This window comes from Excalfactoria chinensis, chromosome 1 (assembly GCF_039878825.1).
Source record: "Excalfactoria chinensis isolate bCotChi1 chromosome 1, bCotChi1.hap2, whole genome shotgun sequence".
Classification (NCBI taxonomy): domain Eukaryota; kingdom Metazoa; phylum Chordata; class Aves; order Galliformes; family Phasianidae; genus Excalfactoria; species Excalfactoria chinensis.
The window spans coordinates 50586034-50606109 of NC_092825.1; the positions used below are offsets into that span (position 1 = coordinate 50586034).

The 20076-nt window shown below is 43.0% G+C and overlaps 1 protein-coding gene across 4 annotated transcripts in view; it reads right to left on the minus strand.

Annotated features, from left to right (window-relative positions):
* The window catches only part of ABTB3 (ankyrin repeat and BTB domain containing 3), a 175155-nt gene that overhangs the window by 13896 nt on the left and 141183 nt on the right, over nucleotides 1–20076 (minus strand). For all 4 annotated transcript variants that reach the window (XM_072328589.1, XM_072328580.1, XM_072328572.1 and 1 more), the window contains 5 exons: nucleotides 9556–9661; nucleotides 8710–8812; nucleotides 7189–7270; nucleotides 6141–6209; nucleotides 2901–3014 (listed from right to left, as the gene is read on the minus strand). In XM_072328589.1, the coding sequence (XP_072184690.1) occupies nucleotides 2901–3014; nucleotides 6141–6209; nucleotides 7189–7270; nucleotides 8710–8812; nucleotides 9556–9661 (474 nt within the window). The remainder of the gene's footprint in view (nucleotides 1–2900; nucleotides 3015–6140; nucleotides 6210–7188; nucleotides 7271–8709; nucleotides 8813–9555; nucleotides 9662–20076) is intronic.

Here is a 20076-nt window from a genome sequence, read left to right on the forward strand (position 1 = left end):
GGATGTGTGAGCTCAACTGTGTGAGCAAACCAAAATGACCCATACTGGCCATTTGATGGGTGACTCATAGTGGTCATCACCCACTGGTTAGCTCCTGCAGTCACGCAAGCAGTACAGCCGTGATACATAGGAATTTAAGCTACGTAAGCGTACAGAGCAGAGCTCAGCACATCCTCCTGTGCAGGTAAGATCCTGCTGAGTCTGAGCTCTGAGAAAAGCATGAATCTTTGGCTCTGCAGTGCATCTGTGAGGCTAGGACTGCTGGGAGATTTCATAACTTTGGGTCCAGAATGTAACAACTGCACAGCACTTTTACCCTACACCATCTTAACGTTATGTTTGGAGCTAAGAATGGAAACTGCTAAAAAATATGACGATGAATACATATTAGGACAAGGCAGGTTCTATCTTCCAGGGGAAAATTCAATTTCAAACCATGCAGGTTTTCAACAAATTATGAGTGCGTTACTTTGCACCTGGGTATGACAGCATATGTTTGAATCTGTATTCTTCTCCAAAACACCATTCATCTCTATTCATTATTTTAATATATCCACAGTATTGAGAAAGTGCTGGGTTGGTTTTTTTTTGCCAGGCTTGTTCTGAGGCTCAGCTTGCAAGCTGTGCAAGCATGGAGTGTTTTAGACAAGTACTTGACTCTTCAATTGATTTTGCTGGAACTTTGAGTAAAAAACAACTGGTATCTGGTGGTAACTGATCAGTCACCATTATAAATCCTATTTGCCTGACGACTTCATCTTTTTCTGGAGGAAAGATGTAAATGAAGCCCTGAAAGTGATGCTGATCAAAAGACAGTTGCAATCCTATGAACAGAAGACCACGGATGATTTAATATTTTCCATTCAGTTTTAAACTGCAAGTGAGACAAAGTCCACATTCTCTCACCTTCCTAGCAGTACTTCACCTCCTTAACCCACAGCCCTAAACTCTTGTTCCTACAGTTCTCCACCCTGATAAACACTCCTCTCCTATAACTTATCCCCCTACCATGAACAGTGCTCCAAATCTGTGCTCACTTCATCCTATGCTTCCACCAAATTAGGTCTTAATTGTGATGAGGAAGACTGTGCACCCTGTGTCCGGGTCAGCTTGCTTGCACAGTAGCAAGGACTAGAAATGGTACCTACAGAATGGAAAGGCAGACTGTTTGCTGGCAAGCTGTGTCTGAGCTGCCTGTGTGCTCCCCTGGCTCATGAGGACATCTGGTCTCTTCTGCTGTGTGCCATTCACATAAACAAGAAATGAAGCTGCAGTGTGATGGGAGCACTCTGAGCAGAGTGAACTGGGCTCAGCTTAGTAAGCTGCGCAACACAAAGACTAGAAGCAAATAGATGGAGGTCTACTCTTCAGACAGCATGGCAGAGAGGTATTTGAACTAGCTTTAGAATGTGTTCACATTCTGAAAACCTAGCTATAGCACTGTGAAGCTTAGCCCTGCTAATTTACTGGAAGCAGGGTCAATTAGCCCATGAAGAGCTCTGAAGTGATGTAGTTTAACCAATTCTGGAAGTCAGGATTTCACTCCCAGCATCACTCCCACATCTCTGTAATGTGCTACATGTCAATGCAAACATGACCCTGGCCTTAAAAACCTCTCAAGTAAACCATCTGCACTGACTCTACAGAGAGGTGACGGCACAGGAAACTTGCAGGCTGAAGCCCTTACTGGCAGACAAGGAACCAGAATTAACCAAGAACACTGGGTACCTTCAGTCCCAGCATTGGTGGTGTATTAGTCCCTCAGATGAGTCTAAAGCTTGGTATACGAATGTTACAACCGTATTTCACAATCCAAAGAAAGCATGTGATTTTAAAACAAAATTGTTCAATTTACTTTTGGTAACAGTAATGTAAATTGGAAAGTTCCCACATGAACTTGAAGATAAATGAAGTATTTTTCAAGAGTGCTGCACTGGTGATTTTATTTCCTATTACAATAAATGGTCCTGCAAATACACCTCATTTTTTATTCATTTTAAGTGGAACTTTATGCCATATCAAACATTGATTGCATAGTATCCGTACATCGAGATCTAACATTACTACTCAATGTAGGAAATACCTGATTGGAATGGAGGTCAGATCTGCACAGGCTTGGAGCAATCTGCAGGATTACTCTGTTCAGTCAAACCTCAGTATACCACAACACTTTTATGTGGTCTGTGTGAGGAAAATCATTCAATAATTGCTTTAAAAATTATTTTTTGCAACTATTTTTGTATCATTTCCATCTTCCAAGACTTAGTAGTTAGCAAATGAGGAAGGGAAAAACTGAACCATGTCCATGTGGCTATGACCTTCATCACCTAAAATAGGTTTTCTAGGTCAAAACATGCTACGCTTTTATGCCTGATGGCCTCCACACAAGCTAAGTAAATGATTTAATTCTAGTCTCTCCTCTCCAAGACATACAGTTCTCACTACTGTGCTTGCACGGCTGTGAGACACTACACTTTGACAATATGGCATTTTCATATATTGAAAAGCTGACACCAGCACTGCGGGGTTTAGGCAGGAGGCAAAAGGACCACTAATAGGAAAATGCAGCTTGGAAGGTGAAAAAGAGATATCTTATTCAGTTAGGTGATTCCTGTTGAGTAACTTAGCAATTTGGGTCACTGTGATAAGATACAGATCTGCCGCAAGTAGAGACTGAACCATAGGAGAATAGTAGGAGGGTGAGAAGTTGCCACAGACGTTCTTAGACGTGATTAAGGACTGTCACTCTCCCAGGTACCTTTTTTAGTACCAGTATGTGAATGACAAATGTTAAACATGCAACAAACATACTAAGCACACGACATATGCATTACTACTTATCACCAAAGTGATCTACGAGTAGGAGGACAGACAAGTAACACACGTGTAGTCATTTTTACCTTGGCATGATTATAAATATCCACGCAGTTTTCTGTATTAATGCTTTTTGCACAAATGATCTCACAGTGTCGTTGCAAAGCTTCAAGCTGGAAAAATTTAGCAGCAGAGAGAAGCTAAAAAAAAAAAAAAAAATAGGAAAGAAAGGAAAAATAAATAGTCAAAATGGTGAACAGTACACATTCAGAGCTTGATTCTTTACTGCTTATCATTTTTCTCTGCCCCTGCTGCAGTCTGAGTTAAAGCACTGTCCCCTGACAGTCAGTCACAATGAGAGGGTTGCTGTAGTCTCCTCTAGATCACACTGTGGGAAGGTGGAGATGGAAGGACCGCCACAGCCTGTTCAGGTCCATACGCTGGCCTTAAGACAGGTATCTGTGTATCAAGAAGTGGCAGACTGGAGAGTCCCTGGTCACTTTGCAAACATGCAAGGAGGGATCTGAAGCCACATTCCAGGAAAAGAAGGTTTGGATTCAACTGTTCCTCAAGATCTGTCTGAAACACAACACCTGGGTTTGATGTGCGGATGTCAGCAGAAAGGCCAGGACCATGAGTATAGAAGAATTCAAACCAGATGATGCTAACCACCCTAGGTAGTCTTAAAAACCTAGAGAGACAATAAACTTCAAACCTCTCACCTCAGCAGGCTCAAGGAAGCGGAGTCAGGTCTCCACATGCTCCTTGCTCTATCTCAGCAGCAGCAGTAAGGTTATGTCGAGGCCACAGGCACTGAAATGCTGCCTGGTTCCAAATGACTGTGAACCAGATTGATGTGAAGCAGCACCTAGCACAACTAACATGAGGGTAATGCATCCACACTGCTGCACTAACAGCTCTTGTGCCATCAGGACTCACACTGACCTCTCACTCTGGTCCCGTACCAACCCAGGATAGGCAGCCTGGACTAGCACTGCTCTGGAGATCTCTGTATAACACCATGAACAGTAAACGTAACCTGAAGCCTGCAGCATGAAAACCTGGCTTAATTTGTGCCTTTTCCTGCTGATTTCAATACTGCTTGGATTGCCTCTATTACTCCTTTTCTGTCCTTTTCAGCTGGGGGAGTGAGCTTCATTTTCTGCCTTTCCACAGTCCATCATCACCTCTGGCTCTTTGCCCTGGTTTAGAAAGCAGACTGAGGTTTTTCACTGCTTTGCACCTTGCTCTAACCCAGGAAGGTTCCTTCAGGCTGAGCTGGTCACATGCTCTGGCATTTATAAGAGCCTTATCAACACAGACTTCAGGATAGAGAGTCTTCTGATGATTCCCAAAACAGCCCTTATGCTACTAGATAGGAGCACTTGGGAACAAAACCCTGAAGCTGCCCTAACATTATTCTGACTTCTCCTATGCCGTCCGCTCAAGTTCTGCTTTAGTCCCATAAATAAATCCAAGTGCTGGAAATCTGCAGCGCTGATGTGATAGCAGCCAGCTGGCCTCAATTATGAATTGCAGCAAAGATTTCTGTGGAGTATTTCTGGTGCTTCTTGTTATCATATTTGTAATAAGGCGAGTTGCTAAATGCAGTTTTGAAAGATAAAGCTAAATCCTATTCCAGCTGCCTCTGTGGCTCAAGCAGTCACGTGCTGGTTTGTAATTACTTTAAACTGTGAGGAACCGTAGCCAGATCTGTTATCAACAGATCAATCAATCAGCCATACATTCTGGAGTCACAGAAGTTTTGAGCTGCCACAAAAGTAGAGCAAGCAGCCAGCTGAACTGCGGCACAAACTTTTTAACAACCTAGGTGATGACGTATGCGTTACTACAAAGCCACTGTGCTGTTTAGTCTGAAACTTTCAGAAAGTGTTAGGAACTTCAGGAGCTTATTTTCATATCTGTGAATGAGAGAACCAGTGACCTCTCCTGTAAAACTCAAAAAGCCAGTGTGGGTCCACCATATGCAATGGACAGGGATGATCTCAGTCCTAGTTCCATCCCCTGGTTGCCAGCAGGATTCATACAGATGCCCCTGTACCCATCAAAATTGCTACATTTTGGTGCTCTGGACAGCAGTGCAATAGAGAGATCTGGGGCTCTTCAACCTGGAAAAGAGAAGGCTCTGGGGAGATCTGATAGCAGCCATCCAGTACCTGAAGGGGACTTACAGGAAAGCTGGGGAGGGACTTTTTATAAGGGCACATAGTGATAGGATGAGGGGAAATGGTTTTAAACCAAGGTCAGATTTAGACTAGATATTAGGAAGAAATTCTCTACTGTGAGGGTGGCGAAACAATAGTGGTGGCTGCCCAGCAAGGCTGTGGATGTCCCCACCCTTAAGGCATTCAAGGCCAGGCTGGATGGGGCCATTCTATGATTCTATGATAGGGACAGATTAACTGATATAGGCAACAATAAAAGATCATGGGTGCAGTAGCTCTTATTTTAGCATTTATTGTCCTGTGTTCCTTTTGGCTACTATTAGTTGTCAACAGGAAAGCTCCTGAGTGACTATCACAGATTTATTCTAATGTATCTTAGTTCTGTTGAATTGGTTGAATTAGGTTGATCAAAGACGGTAATGACAGCGCACAATATCTGGAAGAGAAGGACCTAACATCCATATAGGATGTGTGACTATGCTGAAGGTTCCACCAGTTCCAGAGAGCTTGGTGTGGCCACTGCAAATGGGCACAATGGCAATGGACTTCAACACCCAGTAAGAAAGTGGCAAATAATTATCTCAGGGAGCAACTTAAGGTTTTATTCAGAAGATGAGACAGTCATATGCTTGAAATTGAACTGAACTCCAGCAGGATTTCTTCTGCGATTAAAGTCAGTTGCATGCCCAAAAATTCTCTGGAGTGATTGAACCAAATCAGATGCTTTAAAGCTGCTGAGAAAGGTACAGACACATAAGCCTGGGCTAATAAGCCAAAAGTAAGAGTGCTGTAGAAAAGCTCACTGGCCCAACTCAACAGAGCACCTCAACTACCGGGCTGAGAGACAGAGAAGACAACGTACTATGCAGCTGGGAATTGTTTCCAGACACTGGTAACACCTGCTTTGCATTTCCTTGAAAGAGCATCACAAATCATCTCAGCAGATATTTTTATTTCAGACAAACTATTTTGTTTGGTGATCATGACTATTCTACCTGGGCACTCTGGGCACTCAGCGGGAGGCAGTGATGTCTCTTATGGGAGTGCTCATGACTTGCCCAGTTGTCATGAACACTTGGGTGAATGGTAAAGAGACCATTTAGCACTGTTCCCCCTGAAATTAACATAAACGTATCTTACCTCCATAATTTCATTATTTTTAATCAAGAGTGACTCTGCACCTCCATAGTAAAGATACTGCATAACCAGCTGTAAGAAAACAAAGGGAGTGTTTATAAAAAACAGTCAAAGGGACGAAGGAAATGGTGAAATTGCAGATTTTACCAGAGGCTCTTCAGCATCAAGGATTTGTAGATAAAACTGGCCAAATCCTCTTAATTTCAAGATATATTTGGTTATTCTCTCTCTGCACAGTTTGACAGTTCTTTCTCATGGGTAGTCCTAACCTCGCCAGCCATGTTGTCCATGCTTTCCCTTGATGCCCAAACATTGTGCAGGAAGCTGATTAATTCATTCTGAGTTGTCTATGTCTTTCCCAATACAGTGCATCACTTATTAAGGACAATATAGCATATATAATAGTTATTCCTTTACTCCGCCTTTGGTATTGAGACCAACACCTCCACTCAGCTGTGTGAGGGCATGCATGGATGACAATAAATAATTGTGGAGGCTTTGCACTGTAATACAAGACAACTAAGATGTCTCTGCAGTGAGCTTCCAGCAAGTTTAAAGTCACTGTAATGAGCTGGGAAATATCTTCATCTATAACAGTCAACACATGAAACTGCCTGGGCTCTGACTCAAGGGAAGGGAAGCATATGCAAGTATATGCTACAGAAAATACTCTGTATTTTCATGGCAAAAAAAAAAAAAAAAAACTGATTGAAGAACATTGCTAAAGAAGCAAATGAACTGTGTCTGGGAGCCTGTCCATTAAATACAGAAAAAGTCAGCAAGAGAAAAAGGAATCAAGTACTTCCCAGTGACATGCTCTGCCTTATCTGCATACTCTGTATAAGTGAAATGTATGCTATTGAATCTGGTTGGGCATGACATTTGCAATCAATAGCACTATGCAGCTTAGTGTATGCAAGGAGATGGATTCTGTGCTCATGAAACCGCTGCTCTGAGCTATATGCTTATCAAATACACATGTATTCGTTTGGACAGGGCATGTACAATGTTTCTATGTTCCATTCAAATTCAATGTGAGAACTGACTTTACCTGAAAGATGGGGTACTTCACATAGTTGATCTCAATACAAGTACTATCAGTTGAGGGCTTGCTAGACAGCAATGCTTTAAACCTAAATAGAAAGGAGCAAGATTGAAATACCAGCCCAATTATCTATGTGGAAAACTATGGTAACGTGGAAGGACAGCATCAGCTCTTGCAAAAACAGTACACTGAAATGAATGGATTTGTCACTGAAATGCATCAGGATTCAGACAGTTACACAAAATAAAGTTCAAATTGAAAGGAAGAAGCCTCTCTTTTAGGAGATTTCAATTTGAAATGTTGGGAAAATACCTCTGATACCACAATAAGAAAAATACACAGGGGAGATTCAGATACCGGAAAGATGCTTATCAAACTTGTTTTGGTTTGGGTTTGTTTTTTTTTTTGCTTGAAGGAAATGTGGTTGTTTAGGAAGTTTCAATATTTCAAAACTGTGCACTTACTGTATTTGAAGATCAATTTCTAGTCTATTTCTATTATGCTGCCGCAAAAATGTTTTGAACAAAGCATTAAAACCACACTAAGGTTACTACTTCTACAAAGTCTTGATACAGTTGTATAAGAAGAGATAAGAGAGAAAACTGGGTATGCTACTTTCTCTGATTATCAAAACCTGAAATTCAGACATAGGTTTCAAGATAAACACTCTTAAAGTTAATTATTGCTAGATATTCTCATTTGATTAGAAGGTGAGTGCACCATCAGAAACATCTGCCCTTCTCTTGTCAATAATTCATCTGACCTTCTTGAGGAAGCGCAAAGCTTAGTTTATCTATCGAGACCAGCATTTGCTGGATGGTAACCTCTTCCATACCATGACTGCATTTTAATATGGGTAACAACTGATTTGATCTTATTAGTGTCAAACTCTATTTTGAGGGCAGTTTAATAAGCTTAGAGCTGAAGTTTGGATTGTGCTTGCACATCTTGAATTATAAAGTTGTGTACAAATACCATTTGTGATCATGACGTGCAGAATACTCTTGAAGGCTGAGTTGAGCTGGGTGACCCACACCCAACCTTCCGAGCACAGGGAAGAAACCGTAAGTACTGCCTTTTGATACAGCGTGATGTTTCATATGCATCTAATTTTATTTAGAAAATGTAAACTACCCAGTGAATTGAGTGATAGTTACTCGTTCCTCCTAGAGACTGTGTACATGGATGCAAGACAAGATTTAGCTGCTCACGGGATAAATGACTATTAAGAAGCAAACTGTTAAGCCTACTCTATGTTTAAGGCCTGGATGCAGCAATGAGCTCAATGCAAATGTGCCTTGGTGGAATGAAGTCAGCTGTATGGCTAGAAGCATGGAGCATTTACAGAGTGGGAATCTAGTGATGGGAGCACTTGTTAATCAGAAATAGGCTGCTGAGAGTTGCTGCTTAGGAAAAACTTGAAGATTGAGCCATTAACCCTTGAAGAATCTTAACAATAACAAAAAGACAAAAACACAAAATCAATTTCTATTTCTGCTAAGAAACAGAACCATCTCTACGTCTTACCGTGGTGATGCAGTAAAGAGCAGCACTCTATGTGCATAAAATGGTCTTCCTTCCACCAGAAATGTAACATCTGACATCTCTTTGTTGTTAAGAAAATGGGGATCTAGAATTATAGAAAAGGGAAAAAAAAAAAAGAAATAAACCACCAATAAATTTGGTTTGGAAGAGATCATGAACGTACATAATATCTTCCTGTTTTGACAAAAGAAGACAATGGTGTAAAAGGATATTGTTTATAATGAGTAGAGCCTGTCAAGCTATTTTGGACAGTCTGAAACAGGAGACCCACAGACAGGCACATGGAGTTCAGACTAAGGAAATTCAAAGCTTTGAAGTCTGTGTCGACCTTCACTGAGATGATCGCCAGCCAGCCCTGCCACACGGAGCTGGCACAGCTTGCCAGCTCTGTTCCCCAAAGCAAACTGCAGAGAAATACCCTCCCCCTGGGCAGGGAAGCCTTTGTGCCAAGGGGAAAAGAATCCTGGAAATTGGCTCACTTCTTCTCTAGGTCACATTAAGCAGGGCTGGGAGAGCCATGCCATCACAATGTCACTTGCAGCCAACCACAGTGGTTTGAGATACAGACAGACAGTTGGCGCTGGGCTCTAGTCTGTGATTTCAGCCTCATTAGCAACTCAGATCTTTTCAGATTTACAGTCCCGCTCCAGTATCTGATGGTCCTACTGATTTCAGTGGGAGCTTAGGACAGGCAAAGTTCAGGGCCTCTCATTTTTCTAGTCCTGCCTTCCAAGTTCACATTTTCTTTGACTTGTACACTCAGCCTGCAATGCAGATTTCCCATAGCTCTCCTTAAAGAACCAAAGAGCATCTTCAAGTCGTTCTTACCTAAGCGAGAGGTCTGCTTGCGCTTAATTTCAACAAGCTTTGGAATAGGGTAGGGTCCGTAGCAATGAGTGAAAATGACAGATAGCTGCTGACTTATCACTTCATTCTAAGCAAAAGGAAACAAACACAAGCAACATAAACTCAGTATTCAAAGAAAGACATTATGTTATTCTCAAGAGCTGTTTGTTTTGAAGCTGAAAAATGTGACTGCTGCAACTTTATTAAGAACCAGAACTTCAGTGTTTGTTATAAACGACCGTTTGTTATATCTCCTGTAGGAAGCAGGCAAAATGGAACGTCCTCTCCTTGGGCCTTATTTTCCCAACAAACTCAACAGCCACCATCCCTTCCAAATAAGGAGAGCCATTTCACTTCATTTTCAGACTTACTTCAATGTAAAATACCTTTTTGTTGCTCTTTGGAAAATGGTTATTGCTCATGTTTTAGGAAACTGGGGTTACCAAACAGACAGAGCTGTACAGCCAGCATACATTTCTAAGCACGACATCCTCACAAACAGAATGACAGAAGCATCACAGAATGCTACTGAGGCTTCTCATGTAGCCCCAAGCATGTCATTAATATGATCTTATGCCCCTGGCATTGGTTTTGGCACCACTTCTCTGAAGAGACCACCAGAACCTCACAGAGCCAGATCCTTGGGTCTTCCCAGACTAACCTTCAATGATAATGAAATGAACTTAGTGCTGAGTCACATCTGAAAGCAGGATTGAAGAGTTTTTGCAGGTTTTATTCCAGTCTTTGCTGGTAACTGGAACGTCTCATATTCAATGGAGACACACAGCTAATTCCTGCAAATGAAGTATCTTGACTTTCAGCTACCATGTTGGTTGCCAATTCCCTTCCATACTGGGAAACCATGAAAAAATGAGATGCTTAGACGGTCCAAGGCCAAGGAAGTAAGCAGGTATGGGGGTAAAATAATAACAATATAAACAATGGAGGAGTTTAGCTGTTATACTAAAAATACCTTCAGGCTTATTAAGCAGAAATTGAAGTCTTCCTTCTCTGAGCACATTTCAGCTCAGTTCTAAAAGTAGAAATTCCTTAAATCCCACAAGGGATGAGGAGGAGTGGCAGAGATACTGTAATAACTCTTGCACCGTATCTAATTAAACAGGGTGGGAAAAGGAAACGAGCTGTGCCTTCATAGGCACACGCTGATGTCAAAGGAAATTACATGCACTCGCCTGCAGGCAGAAGTTGGCTCCTATTACTACATCAGACATAATACTGAAAGAAATATTGGGATAAGAGAGATACTAAGAAATACTGATAACAAGAGAGACCATTCAGCACGGCATAGAATCAGCCACCAGTGAGGGCTCACTGTTGTGGCTCCAGGACAACGCGGATGCAGTGCCCCAGGAGCATCTCTGTTCAGCGTCGGCAAAGCTGGAGCTCTGCAAATCACTTCACAAAGGGAGTGAATCACAGGGCAAAAAGAAAAGGAAGATTTAAAGCCAGATTTACAGAAGGAAGTGACTCAGCCATTGGGAGGGATGGGGGGAAAGCTCCAGACAGACAGGGCAGAGAGAGCAATTGCTCCTCTGCTCGGAAGGGCTGTGCCGAAGCCGTGCCGGCTGAGTCAGCCAGGGAGGAGCATGTCCGGGGGGATGCTCCTACCAGCAGGGTAGCACTGAGCTGGAGGCGGCAGACACTAAGATGTCAATAAATACAACACAGGATGAGTCTAATACCATATTCTGGAGAGGATGGAAGCTTCTGGAGAGGAGAGGTATAAGAACAGTGCCTACCTACACATACACATACGTCAAAAAAGACAAAGCATCTCCTCCCTCGGGTGCCTGTGGGAATGCACTGATAATAAAATAGGTATCAACCTCCCACTGCCTCGTTAGGAGCCAGAGGTCTTGCCCACTGCAGACCAGGAAGTCCAGGTGCACTGAGACTGGGTAGGAACGAGCCAGCCACAGCCACACAGGGGTGGGAAGAGGATCCACACTTGTAATTTGAAATGGCATGATGGACAAGTCACATGCCAACAAGCCTGGGAAGCCTGTCAGTTTCCTCAGCATGAAATGGGTGGTGAGCCCTGCCACAGCATATGGACCTCAGTCCACTATACAGCCAACTTGCCACTGACTGCATACCACCCCACCGAAAATTGGTGTAGACTGAACTCTAATTAACTCAAAGTGGGATTCACTCACATAAAAGAGGCTTTAGAACACTATGGTGCAGAACAAAGATGGGACAAAGGGAAAAATGACAAAAGAAAGGGAGACTTTAGGACCAAAGAGTCAAAGAAAGCGCAGCTATCAAGCAGACAGAGACACTAAGCATCATGGACCTTCAGAGCTCTCATGCGGGACACTGCTTTCATTTGGCAGACAGGAGGTTGGAGACCTTTGGCTTCTGTTGATAGCTTTAAGAAATGCGCTCAGCTAGAAAGACAAAGCATTTAGAGTCATCACCAACAAAATATACCAAGTTTTCTTCCAAAAAGACATGGAAAGAAAAAAAGAACAACTGCTCCCCATGCAAATCTGCACATAGCCAAGCCTTCCAGGGGCCTGGCCATGGCCCTGCTTCCCGCAGCCTACTGGCATCTCCAATAAGGCAGGCAGAAAGAAGCAGCAAAGAGGAGAGATAAAAGGGATGCTTAGTCAAAGGTACAGTCTGCAGCTGGATTGCTGGGGGAAAAAAAATCTTGCTTTTTCAGCCCAGTGTTTCTCTTGGAGCAAGTTGAGCTTGGCTGCCTGTGAAGCAACTGGAAACAACTACAGGAGACCACAACCTGGTACATCAGAATTGCTTCAGCAAAGAAGACGACATTCCACCGTATATGCACCAGTGTCAAGAAGCTCCAAATCTGCCTTAGTTACCACATCCAACCCACTTCAGCTCTGAGCATTATTCTTTCCTGCTTATCCATCACCCTACCAGCTGACTGTGTAAGAACAGCTGTAGGAGCTCTCTGCAGCAGTTGTTGGGGGTGATATCAGCACCAGAGAAGCAAACCTGTTTGTTTTCTTGCCACAGTTTGAAGCTGGAAAACATTTTGCCTTGATGCTTAATTCTGAGATCCAGATCAAGGCCAGCTTCTTCTCAGATATGAGCGTTCATTTGCCGTCAAAGGGAGCTCCATGTGCATCTGCTTGAACGGGCGAAGGAAGAAAGCCTGGCATAGGATATAATGAAAATATTTACCTAGCCACGGGGTAGTTTACAAATAGGCTAAAGGGAACAGGGAACAACAGTGAATCTTCTTAAGGAGATGATGCTTCCTGCAGAGGGTTGGTCGGTGAGCAAGCAACTTTGCTTTGTAGATACATGCGGCCTCCTGACTTAAAAGCATTCTTCAGAGAAGATCTAACGGAATTCCCCACACTTGAACTGTGAAAGGAATTCATAATTTCTTTTGAAGCAAAGCTGAAGGTTTTCAAGTTGCCAGAGCAGAGATGAGTGAATGATCTGAGTGGAGGTGAAGAACTGGGTGGGGTATCTTTTCCTGAAAGCCTTTCTGATGATGAAGGTCTGCAGCACAACTCAGGAAAGGCTCCTCAAGATTGAGGCACAACCCAGGGGAGAGTCTGCTTCATTTCTTCTGACTGGGTTCAACCTGGTCCAGCCATTCTGGAATGTCCTACAAGGTACTGGACACAGCTGGGACATACCAAGCCAGTTTTCTCCAGTGTATGTGGAAGATAAGTGTCATCTTGGTGGCTCATGCTCCAAAATCTCAAGAAGAAAACCTAGGCTGGATTCAGAAGTTAGGCTAAGGTCTTGCCCTTTGCTTTTCCAGCGAGATCACACTGTTTTAGTTGCCTTCTCTTCACAGGTTTCCTCACTGACTGGATCACTCAAACCCCAGGGGACAGAATTCTGACTGGTCTAAGATACCTTGCCACCTCTGCCTCATTGCCTTCTACAGTGGTAACAATTTAGGTGGCTTTTCTTTGCTAACTTGGCCCTGGAGTGCCAGGCCCTTGAATTCCTCTACCACACAGCCACAAAAATAAACACAGTGTTAAGAAGAAAAATAACACCATCATTCTGGGTTCAGTGTTTGCCATTTAAGACATAACCGCCCTGCAAGCAGAGAAACCATGCTGCTCAGGGCACAGGGCTGCTGGCTTTTCTCTCTCTAGTTCTGAGGATGCTGGGAGGACCCAGCTCTCTGCTAAACACAGAGAAGAAGCGCTGCTTCCAGTCTCCTGTTCTGCATGTGGTCCCCAGATACTGTTCCAGCAGTGAAGTCTGCCTCAGATCCACTGAGGAGTCATGCATGAACTTCCTTCCATAACGGGCTGGGATGCCTTTGAGTTATTCCTCTACTTATCCTCCCCTCTTCCTGTAAAGAGTCAATAAGAGCTAAGGCAATGGAGAGGGCTTTTCATAGACCTCCCAAGCTCAAGCACTCAAACTCTGCTATGAGACTTTCTTTTCCATCTCTCTGAATCTTTGTCATCCTTCCCTTATGTTTCTGCAATAATCCTCGAGCAAAATTCATTTTTTACCAGCTGCATCCAAACTGATTAAATGCCGCTTTACAGGGTCACTCCTAGATGATTAAGCAGCACACACATAATTCATATTAGTCAACAGTTGCAAAGGTAGGGAAGCCCCAGAGGTTGAAGACACAGTTAGTGGCAGTGAACTGCATAACAAAATGGGTTTTGTTAGTGCCGGGCTCAAGTCATTCCACTGCAAATACAAACGGAAAGGAATTAATCACAGGTAAGGCACAAATGGGCCCTTCAGCTAGCTCTGGGAAAGCTGCCAAGTCTTCCTTTCAAAAGACTCTTTATATCACAGCTGTGCATTGTATGTAAAAAGCTGAGATCCCCGGGCACGGTCTAATCCCTGGGTGAGAGCCCATAAAAGGGCAGGTGTCACATCCATGGCAGTTATTTATTGTCAGTGAAGAAACGGCTCCTGCCTCTGGCAGGGAAACATTTTAGAAGGCAGACGGAGTAGAAAAACAAATATCAAACCTGTGTTAGTATGAAGAATTTGTGTTATGAAAACACAATACACGGTTAATAGTTGGTTATTAAAATGCCACTTGGTACCTGGCGTTCACATCTCACACGGAGAATGCATGACGTACACGTGTGGATAACTTGCGTCCTGGTTATTCTGAACTGTTTAGACACAGAAGTACTACAAATGACAATGGGCAACATTACAGACCACTGCAAATTTTCAGTGAAACTTGCTTCAAGAAATCAAAGTCTCAGCCAGAAGATCAATCACTGAGCTCAGGCTGAGCATTAGCTAACACACGGGAGGGTATCAGCCACTCCATGGAACCTGTAAGCAGGCATTTTAGGATCGTGGAGGTCTTCAGGGCTATTCCTACTACTGGTTTTGGTGTGTCTGTCTTTCCCGTGTGAAGTCTGCATTTTTCTTCACTTAAAGTATTCCAACTGTTGGCCAAAATATTCAATTTCCAGATTTTATTTTTTCAAGAAAAGCGAAACATCACCTGGAGAACAAATACACTAAAGGGTACCTCTCCCCTGTAACCTAAGCCCTTCCTGCAGAAGAGGACAGTCTGACTTCATATGGCAAAACCAATTTCATTAAGCCCACCTTAATTAATAGTCATTTCAACCCACTGTGACACAAGAAACACAAAGGAGAATTTCCTAGCTCCTTTATTTTCCAATGCCATGTTACAGGTCATGTGTAGGCCTACAGGGAAAGATGATGTTTGCTGACCACTGTGCCTGGACTTTGTAGAACAAAAGCACAAACCGAGTCTGCTGATGTTCCTCTGAGAAACCTTTTCTGATGTTTGTTTTAGAGGAACTAAAACTAGAAAGACCACATCAATAAAGAAACAGGACACCCATCCAAAGCTTCAGCTTCTAAACATTCAGCTGCAACAGAACAGGCAGGTGTTGTAGACTTTCCTTCTGCTTTTTCTTTGCTGGAGCCATCAACATTTTTTTTTTTCCCCAACAGTTAATGCACTTGTGACAGAGTCTACACATTGCTATTTCTGAAAGGATATATTAAATAAACACTTAATCTTCTAGGAGATTCTGGATTACATGGAGCAAAGTCACTGCCTAGAGATTACTATGGCTTTTAAATTAAACAGGCCAAAGCTTCTCAAGATACCTACATGCCCGAATCCTTTTGGAATTGTAAAAAACTGGCTATTGTTTTAAACTGTTATTTATTCTAACTAACTGTCAACGTGGTATTGATGGCTGTTTTTCCAGCAGTTCAACTTCCCAAATAACTCTGTGCATTCCCGCGGGTTTCTTCAGCTGCCTACAGATGCGTATGGAGCGTGTGTGAAACCCAGCAGGAATTTTAAATCCTGAGGAAACACCTTTGCAAACGGTTTCCTGCAACCTTTCATCAAGTCTTAATGCACAGCGTAATCAACACCTCACTAATGGGCTATTTTTCAAAGTAAACTACTGACAGAACCTGATGGGAAGGATGAAGGCTACAAAGAAAGGGCAGTGAAGGACCTCCCATGATTCTTCAAGTTGGTTTTGCCATGGGCAATACACTAGCAGTAATACTCAAAGTCCTGAGCTAAGGTTTCTTGGTGCAAAGCACTTCCAGAGCCAGGCAGGGCTTCAAACAACATTTCAGCACATGCACTTAACATACAGTTAACAAACTTTGCCAATACGTTCCCCCAGAGTATATGAAGAAATTGCAAATAACAGCTCCATGCCCGTTACACGGGTGGGAGGGAGAAAGCTGTGCTAGAGATTACTTGAAATTAAAAGATTCTTTTCTTCCTCCAAGAACTAGGCCATAGACAATCTGATCTAAATTGCTGCATACAGAAAAAGCAGTGGACAAAACTGGCTCACCACCCAGTACTGCTGGTGACGGAGCTGGCCCATCTGCATGGATGGAGCTGGCGGATTGTAATGACAATGCAAGCTCACGCTGAGCTGAGCCTCAGAATGGAAATGTAAAACCAACCTCTTCCAAATGCTAATGGTTAGACTAGATGATCTGAGAAATCTTTTCCAACCTTAGTTATTCTATGATTCTGTATGCATGTGGACATGCTCAGGACAGCTGCAGGTTTTCTTCCCTTTGACTTTTGCCCACCATCATACCGGAATGGCTACTAGCTGTTATCACATGTAGTTAGCCTACTCTGTGCCTGAGGGTAAGGCCTGAGATCCCTGTGCTTGTTCTTCCTGATGGCTGCAGCTGAACTGCCAGTCCCACCTCAGGTACTACAAGTCCATAAATCTGTGTGCTTCCTCCCCCAGACTCTTAAATTCTCGTTTGAGGGGCCCAAACTCGGTGTTGCCTCCAGTCCACAATTACAGTCACTAGTCAAGCAGATATGGGGCACAATGACATGGGGCAAGATGTCAATTCAGATCAGAGACAACCTCAGGCAATGCAAACATCAGCCTTGGCTATAGACAAACTAGGGCCCAGTAAGAAGTTTGGAGGGATTCCACAGGCCATGAAGAACGTGACACAGATACTGACAGGCAGCAATTCAGTTGCATCTTCTTGTTTTCTTCTTTCACAAGATCTCCAATGTCATCTTATCTTTGAGGCAATCAAACCCTGCCCTGTAGAGCAAGCAGCCCAAGTTTAGCTCAGGGCTACTTGCTCCCGGAAGTGTCTCTCCAGCTTTTGTCACATGCAACCCTGTCCAAACTACTTTAAGCAGACCGTCTGTGAGCTCATCTACCTCAGTGATTTGGTCAGTCCCCAAATGAGAGAGCCTTTCCTCCTCATCCGGTGGTCCAAATCCCCTTTGTGAACCACACAGCTTCACTGGAAGTTTCAGGTCTGAATTTTGCCTTCTCTTAGGGAAGTGCCCTAAACAATGCTCTCCATGTCCCTTCCATCACCACTGCCTCCTCCGGAGCAACTCATCTAGTCTCTGGTTTGGCAGGGATCTGGGCTGACTGCAGGACAGCAGTGGGGGCAAAGCCATCTGCCTGTTGTTGTAGCTTTGCCTCAGCTGCATGGAAATACTTCATTCCTCCATTCTCAATTCAATTCTGAGCAGTGCAGCTGATAAAAACATTTAAAAGGCATGAAAGGAAATGAAAGTGCTCAGTCCTACTGGCAGCCACCAGGAGGCTGGGAACCAAATCCTCATTTGTGCCTTTGGAAGTCTTTCCCCAGGGCTTGAGTGCAGCGGTGATTGACCAAAATGCAATTTATTAACTGTTCTTCCCCTCCTATTTCACAGCTTTAGGAGAGGCAGTAACTCTAGGAACTACAGCTCAGGCAGTTTTGCCTGATTTGCTAATTCTCGTTACCACTCTGTGTTCCAGTATTGTCATTGTCATACAAATGCCAACCTAGTGGGCTCCGGGACACTCACATCAGTGGTGGTGGCAGAGCTCATACAAGCTCTCACATTAGGACCCTGAGACCCTCAAGGTATGGGTGTTTAAAAAAAAAAAAGGAAAAATCTGTTAGAAAAAGGCATTCCTTCTATCATGTCCTTGTAGACAGTACTTGCTTTTTCTTTAGTCTTTTCATTCTTACAGTACCTGCCCTTTCTGCATATCCTGGGAACCAGTGACAACATTGTGTCCTACAGTGCAAGTTGGAGTTGGGGTAGAAGGCCCATTTCCTATTCAGAGATCTGATCTACGTTTCTGTGCAATTTCTGTAGAGAGTCTCTCAAGACAATTATTCAAATAATAAACTTATGTCTGTCTTAGCCAAGTTGTCACAGCTTCTGAAGCTGAGATTGCAACTCTGTAAGGCACTGAAAATCTGCCTGTTTAATTACCTTCGTTTCCTTGTTCGGAAAAGGAGGCTAAGATCTTCTTCCATATCTCAACTCATTAATATTTGTAAATTGTTCTGAGACTGCAGGATAGTTGGGACTACTTATAGGACTGCAAAATGCCATTTCAATTAGGTACAAGTTGCCATGCAATTAAAATATACTGAGCATCACAATATGTAGCAAATGGGACATCTTGTTTTACATCACCCGAGGAGCACTAAGTGGCTTTGTGCTTTTGAGTTGCCTATTTTATACTCTTTGCCCTGCAAAACTCATTAAGGAAATGTATTGGGACAGACTGCAATGTTCAGTGCGAGTTGTTATCTCTCTTAAAGTTCCCAGCCCATGGGAAAAAGGACATCCATGTAGACAAATCAAACTCCTCTCCTGACAACTCCACAAAATGCAGAAACAGAGGGACATGAACCACAGCTACAGCCCTTCCGTACCTCTGCAAGGAGATTTCTTTCCATTCTGTGGATATATACAAAGAACAGTATCTGCTCTCAGCATTCCTAGGGAAGCGGATCCTTAGAATCTCAGCTTTCCTTGTCTGAACTCACATGGAGTGACCAGGGAGAACTATCAGTCTCTAAGAGCTTTGTGGAAGACTGTTTGGGCAAGACTGTGGCAAGAATTTATGCCATTTGGAGACAACCTGTAAGCCCTTACAGTGTCCCAGAATGATTCCTTATTTTTCTAAGAATATGAAGCGCTGTATGTGCATAGAATTACCCAGGTTGGAAAAGACCTTGAAGATCATCAAGTCCAAAGCATGTGGTTGTGAATATGCATGCTCATGAGAAGTGAAGACGGGCAGCTCCTCTAGGCCCAGAGGCGGAAACAAAGATCAGCACAGATTTTTTTATCATACTTTTTCTGTGTGTGTAAGATATATCAGTTGCTTTACTCCTCCTACTCCTCCACATTAGCTTTTAAGTGAACCCAAAGCAGGAGGTAGAAGTCTCATTGGCTGCCCTGTCTCCTAGAGGACACTCCAGATGGCCCAGTCAAACATCTCCAAAAGGTATGATCCTATGTAAATAACTTATTCTAACGACAATCATCTATAAACCAATTGGCTTTGGCTTCAGCCACCCGGGAGAACCGCAGATAAAGCCATCCCTCATCCTAGATTACAGAGCCTAAACTTAATCTCCATTAAGTTTTCCAATATGATTAGTTTTATATCAGCTTTCAAAACAAACAGCACCTTGCTGTTAGTTATTGGATGAACATGTATTAACCCAAGGCAGTTCAGACTACAAATCTGAGGATTTAGAATGATTTCCTGAAAGATATCTCTAAATACTCTCCATAAATACCCACGCAATACAAATCAACACCAAACTATCCCCAGAGGAAAAATTCATGGGAGCAGCAATCAGAACAATTGCTGGGATAAATGTTCAGCACTTGGTCAGGACTGTACTCCAAGCCCTCTTTTGCATCGGTATACACTAAATCCATGTAGGCTTTCACTAACTATACTGTGCCTGGTATTGTTTAGTAGTGTGTGTTTGTACCAGAACTCTCTTCATATTATTTAGGTTATTGCTGTAGGTGCTAAAAATACTTGCTCCTTGCTGTTGTGTGTGGAGTTGGGTGAGAAATGTTACTTCCCAGTTCAACAAAGAAAACTGTACCAGCATGTACTGTTAACACATAAGAAAAAAAACAACCTTCACTCTCCTTCCTGCTCAGTGATCATCTCCTCTTCACTGTTTTACTCACATACCTAATGGCATCTCCCTCCCTCAAAAGGTTTTGTTAGT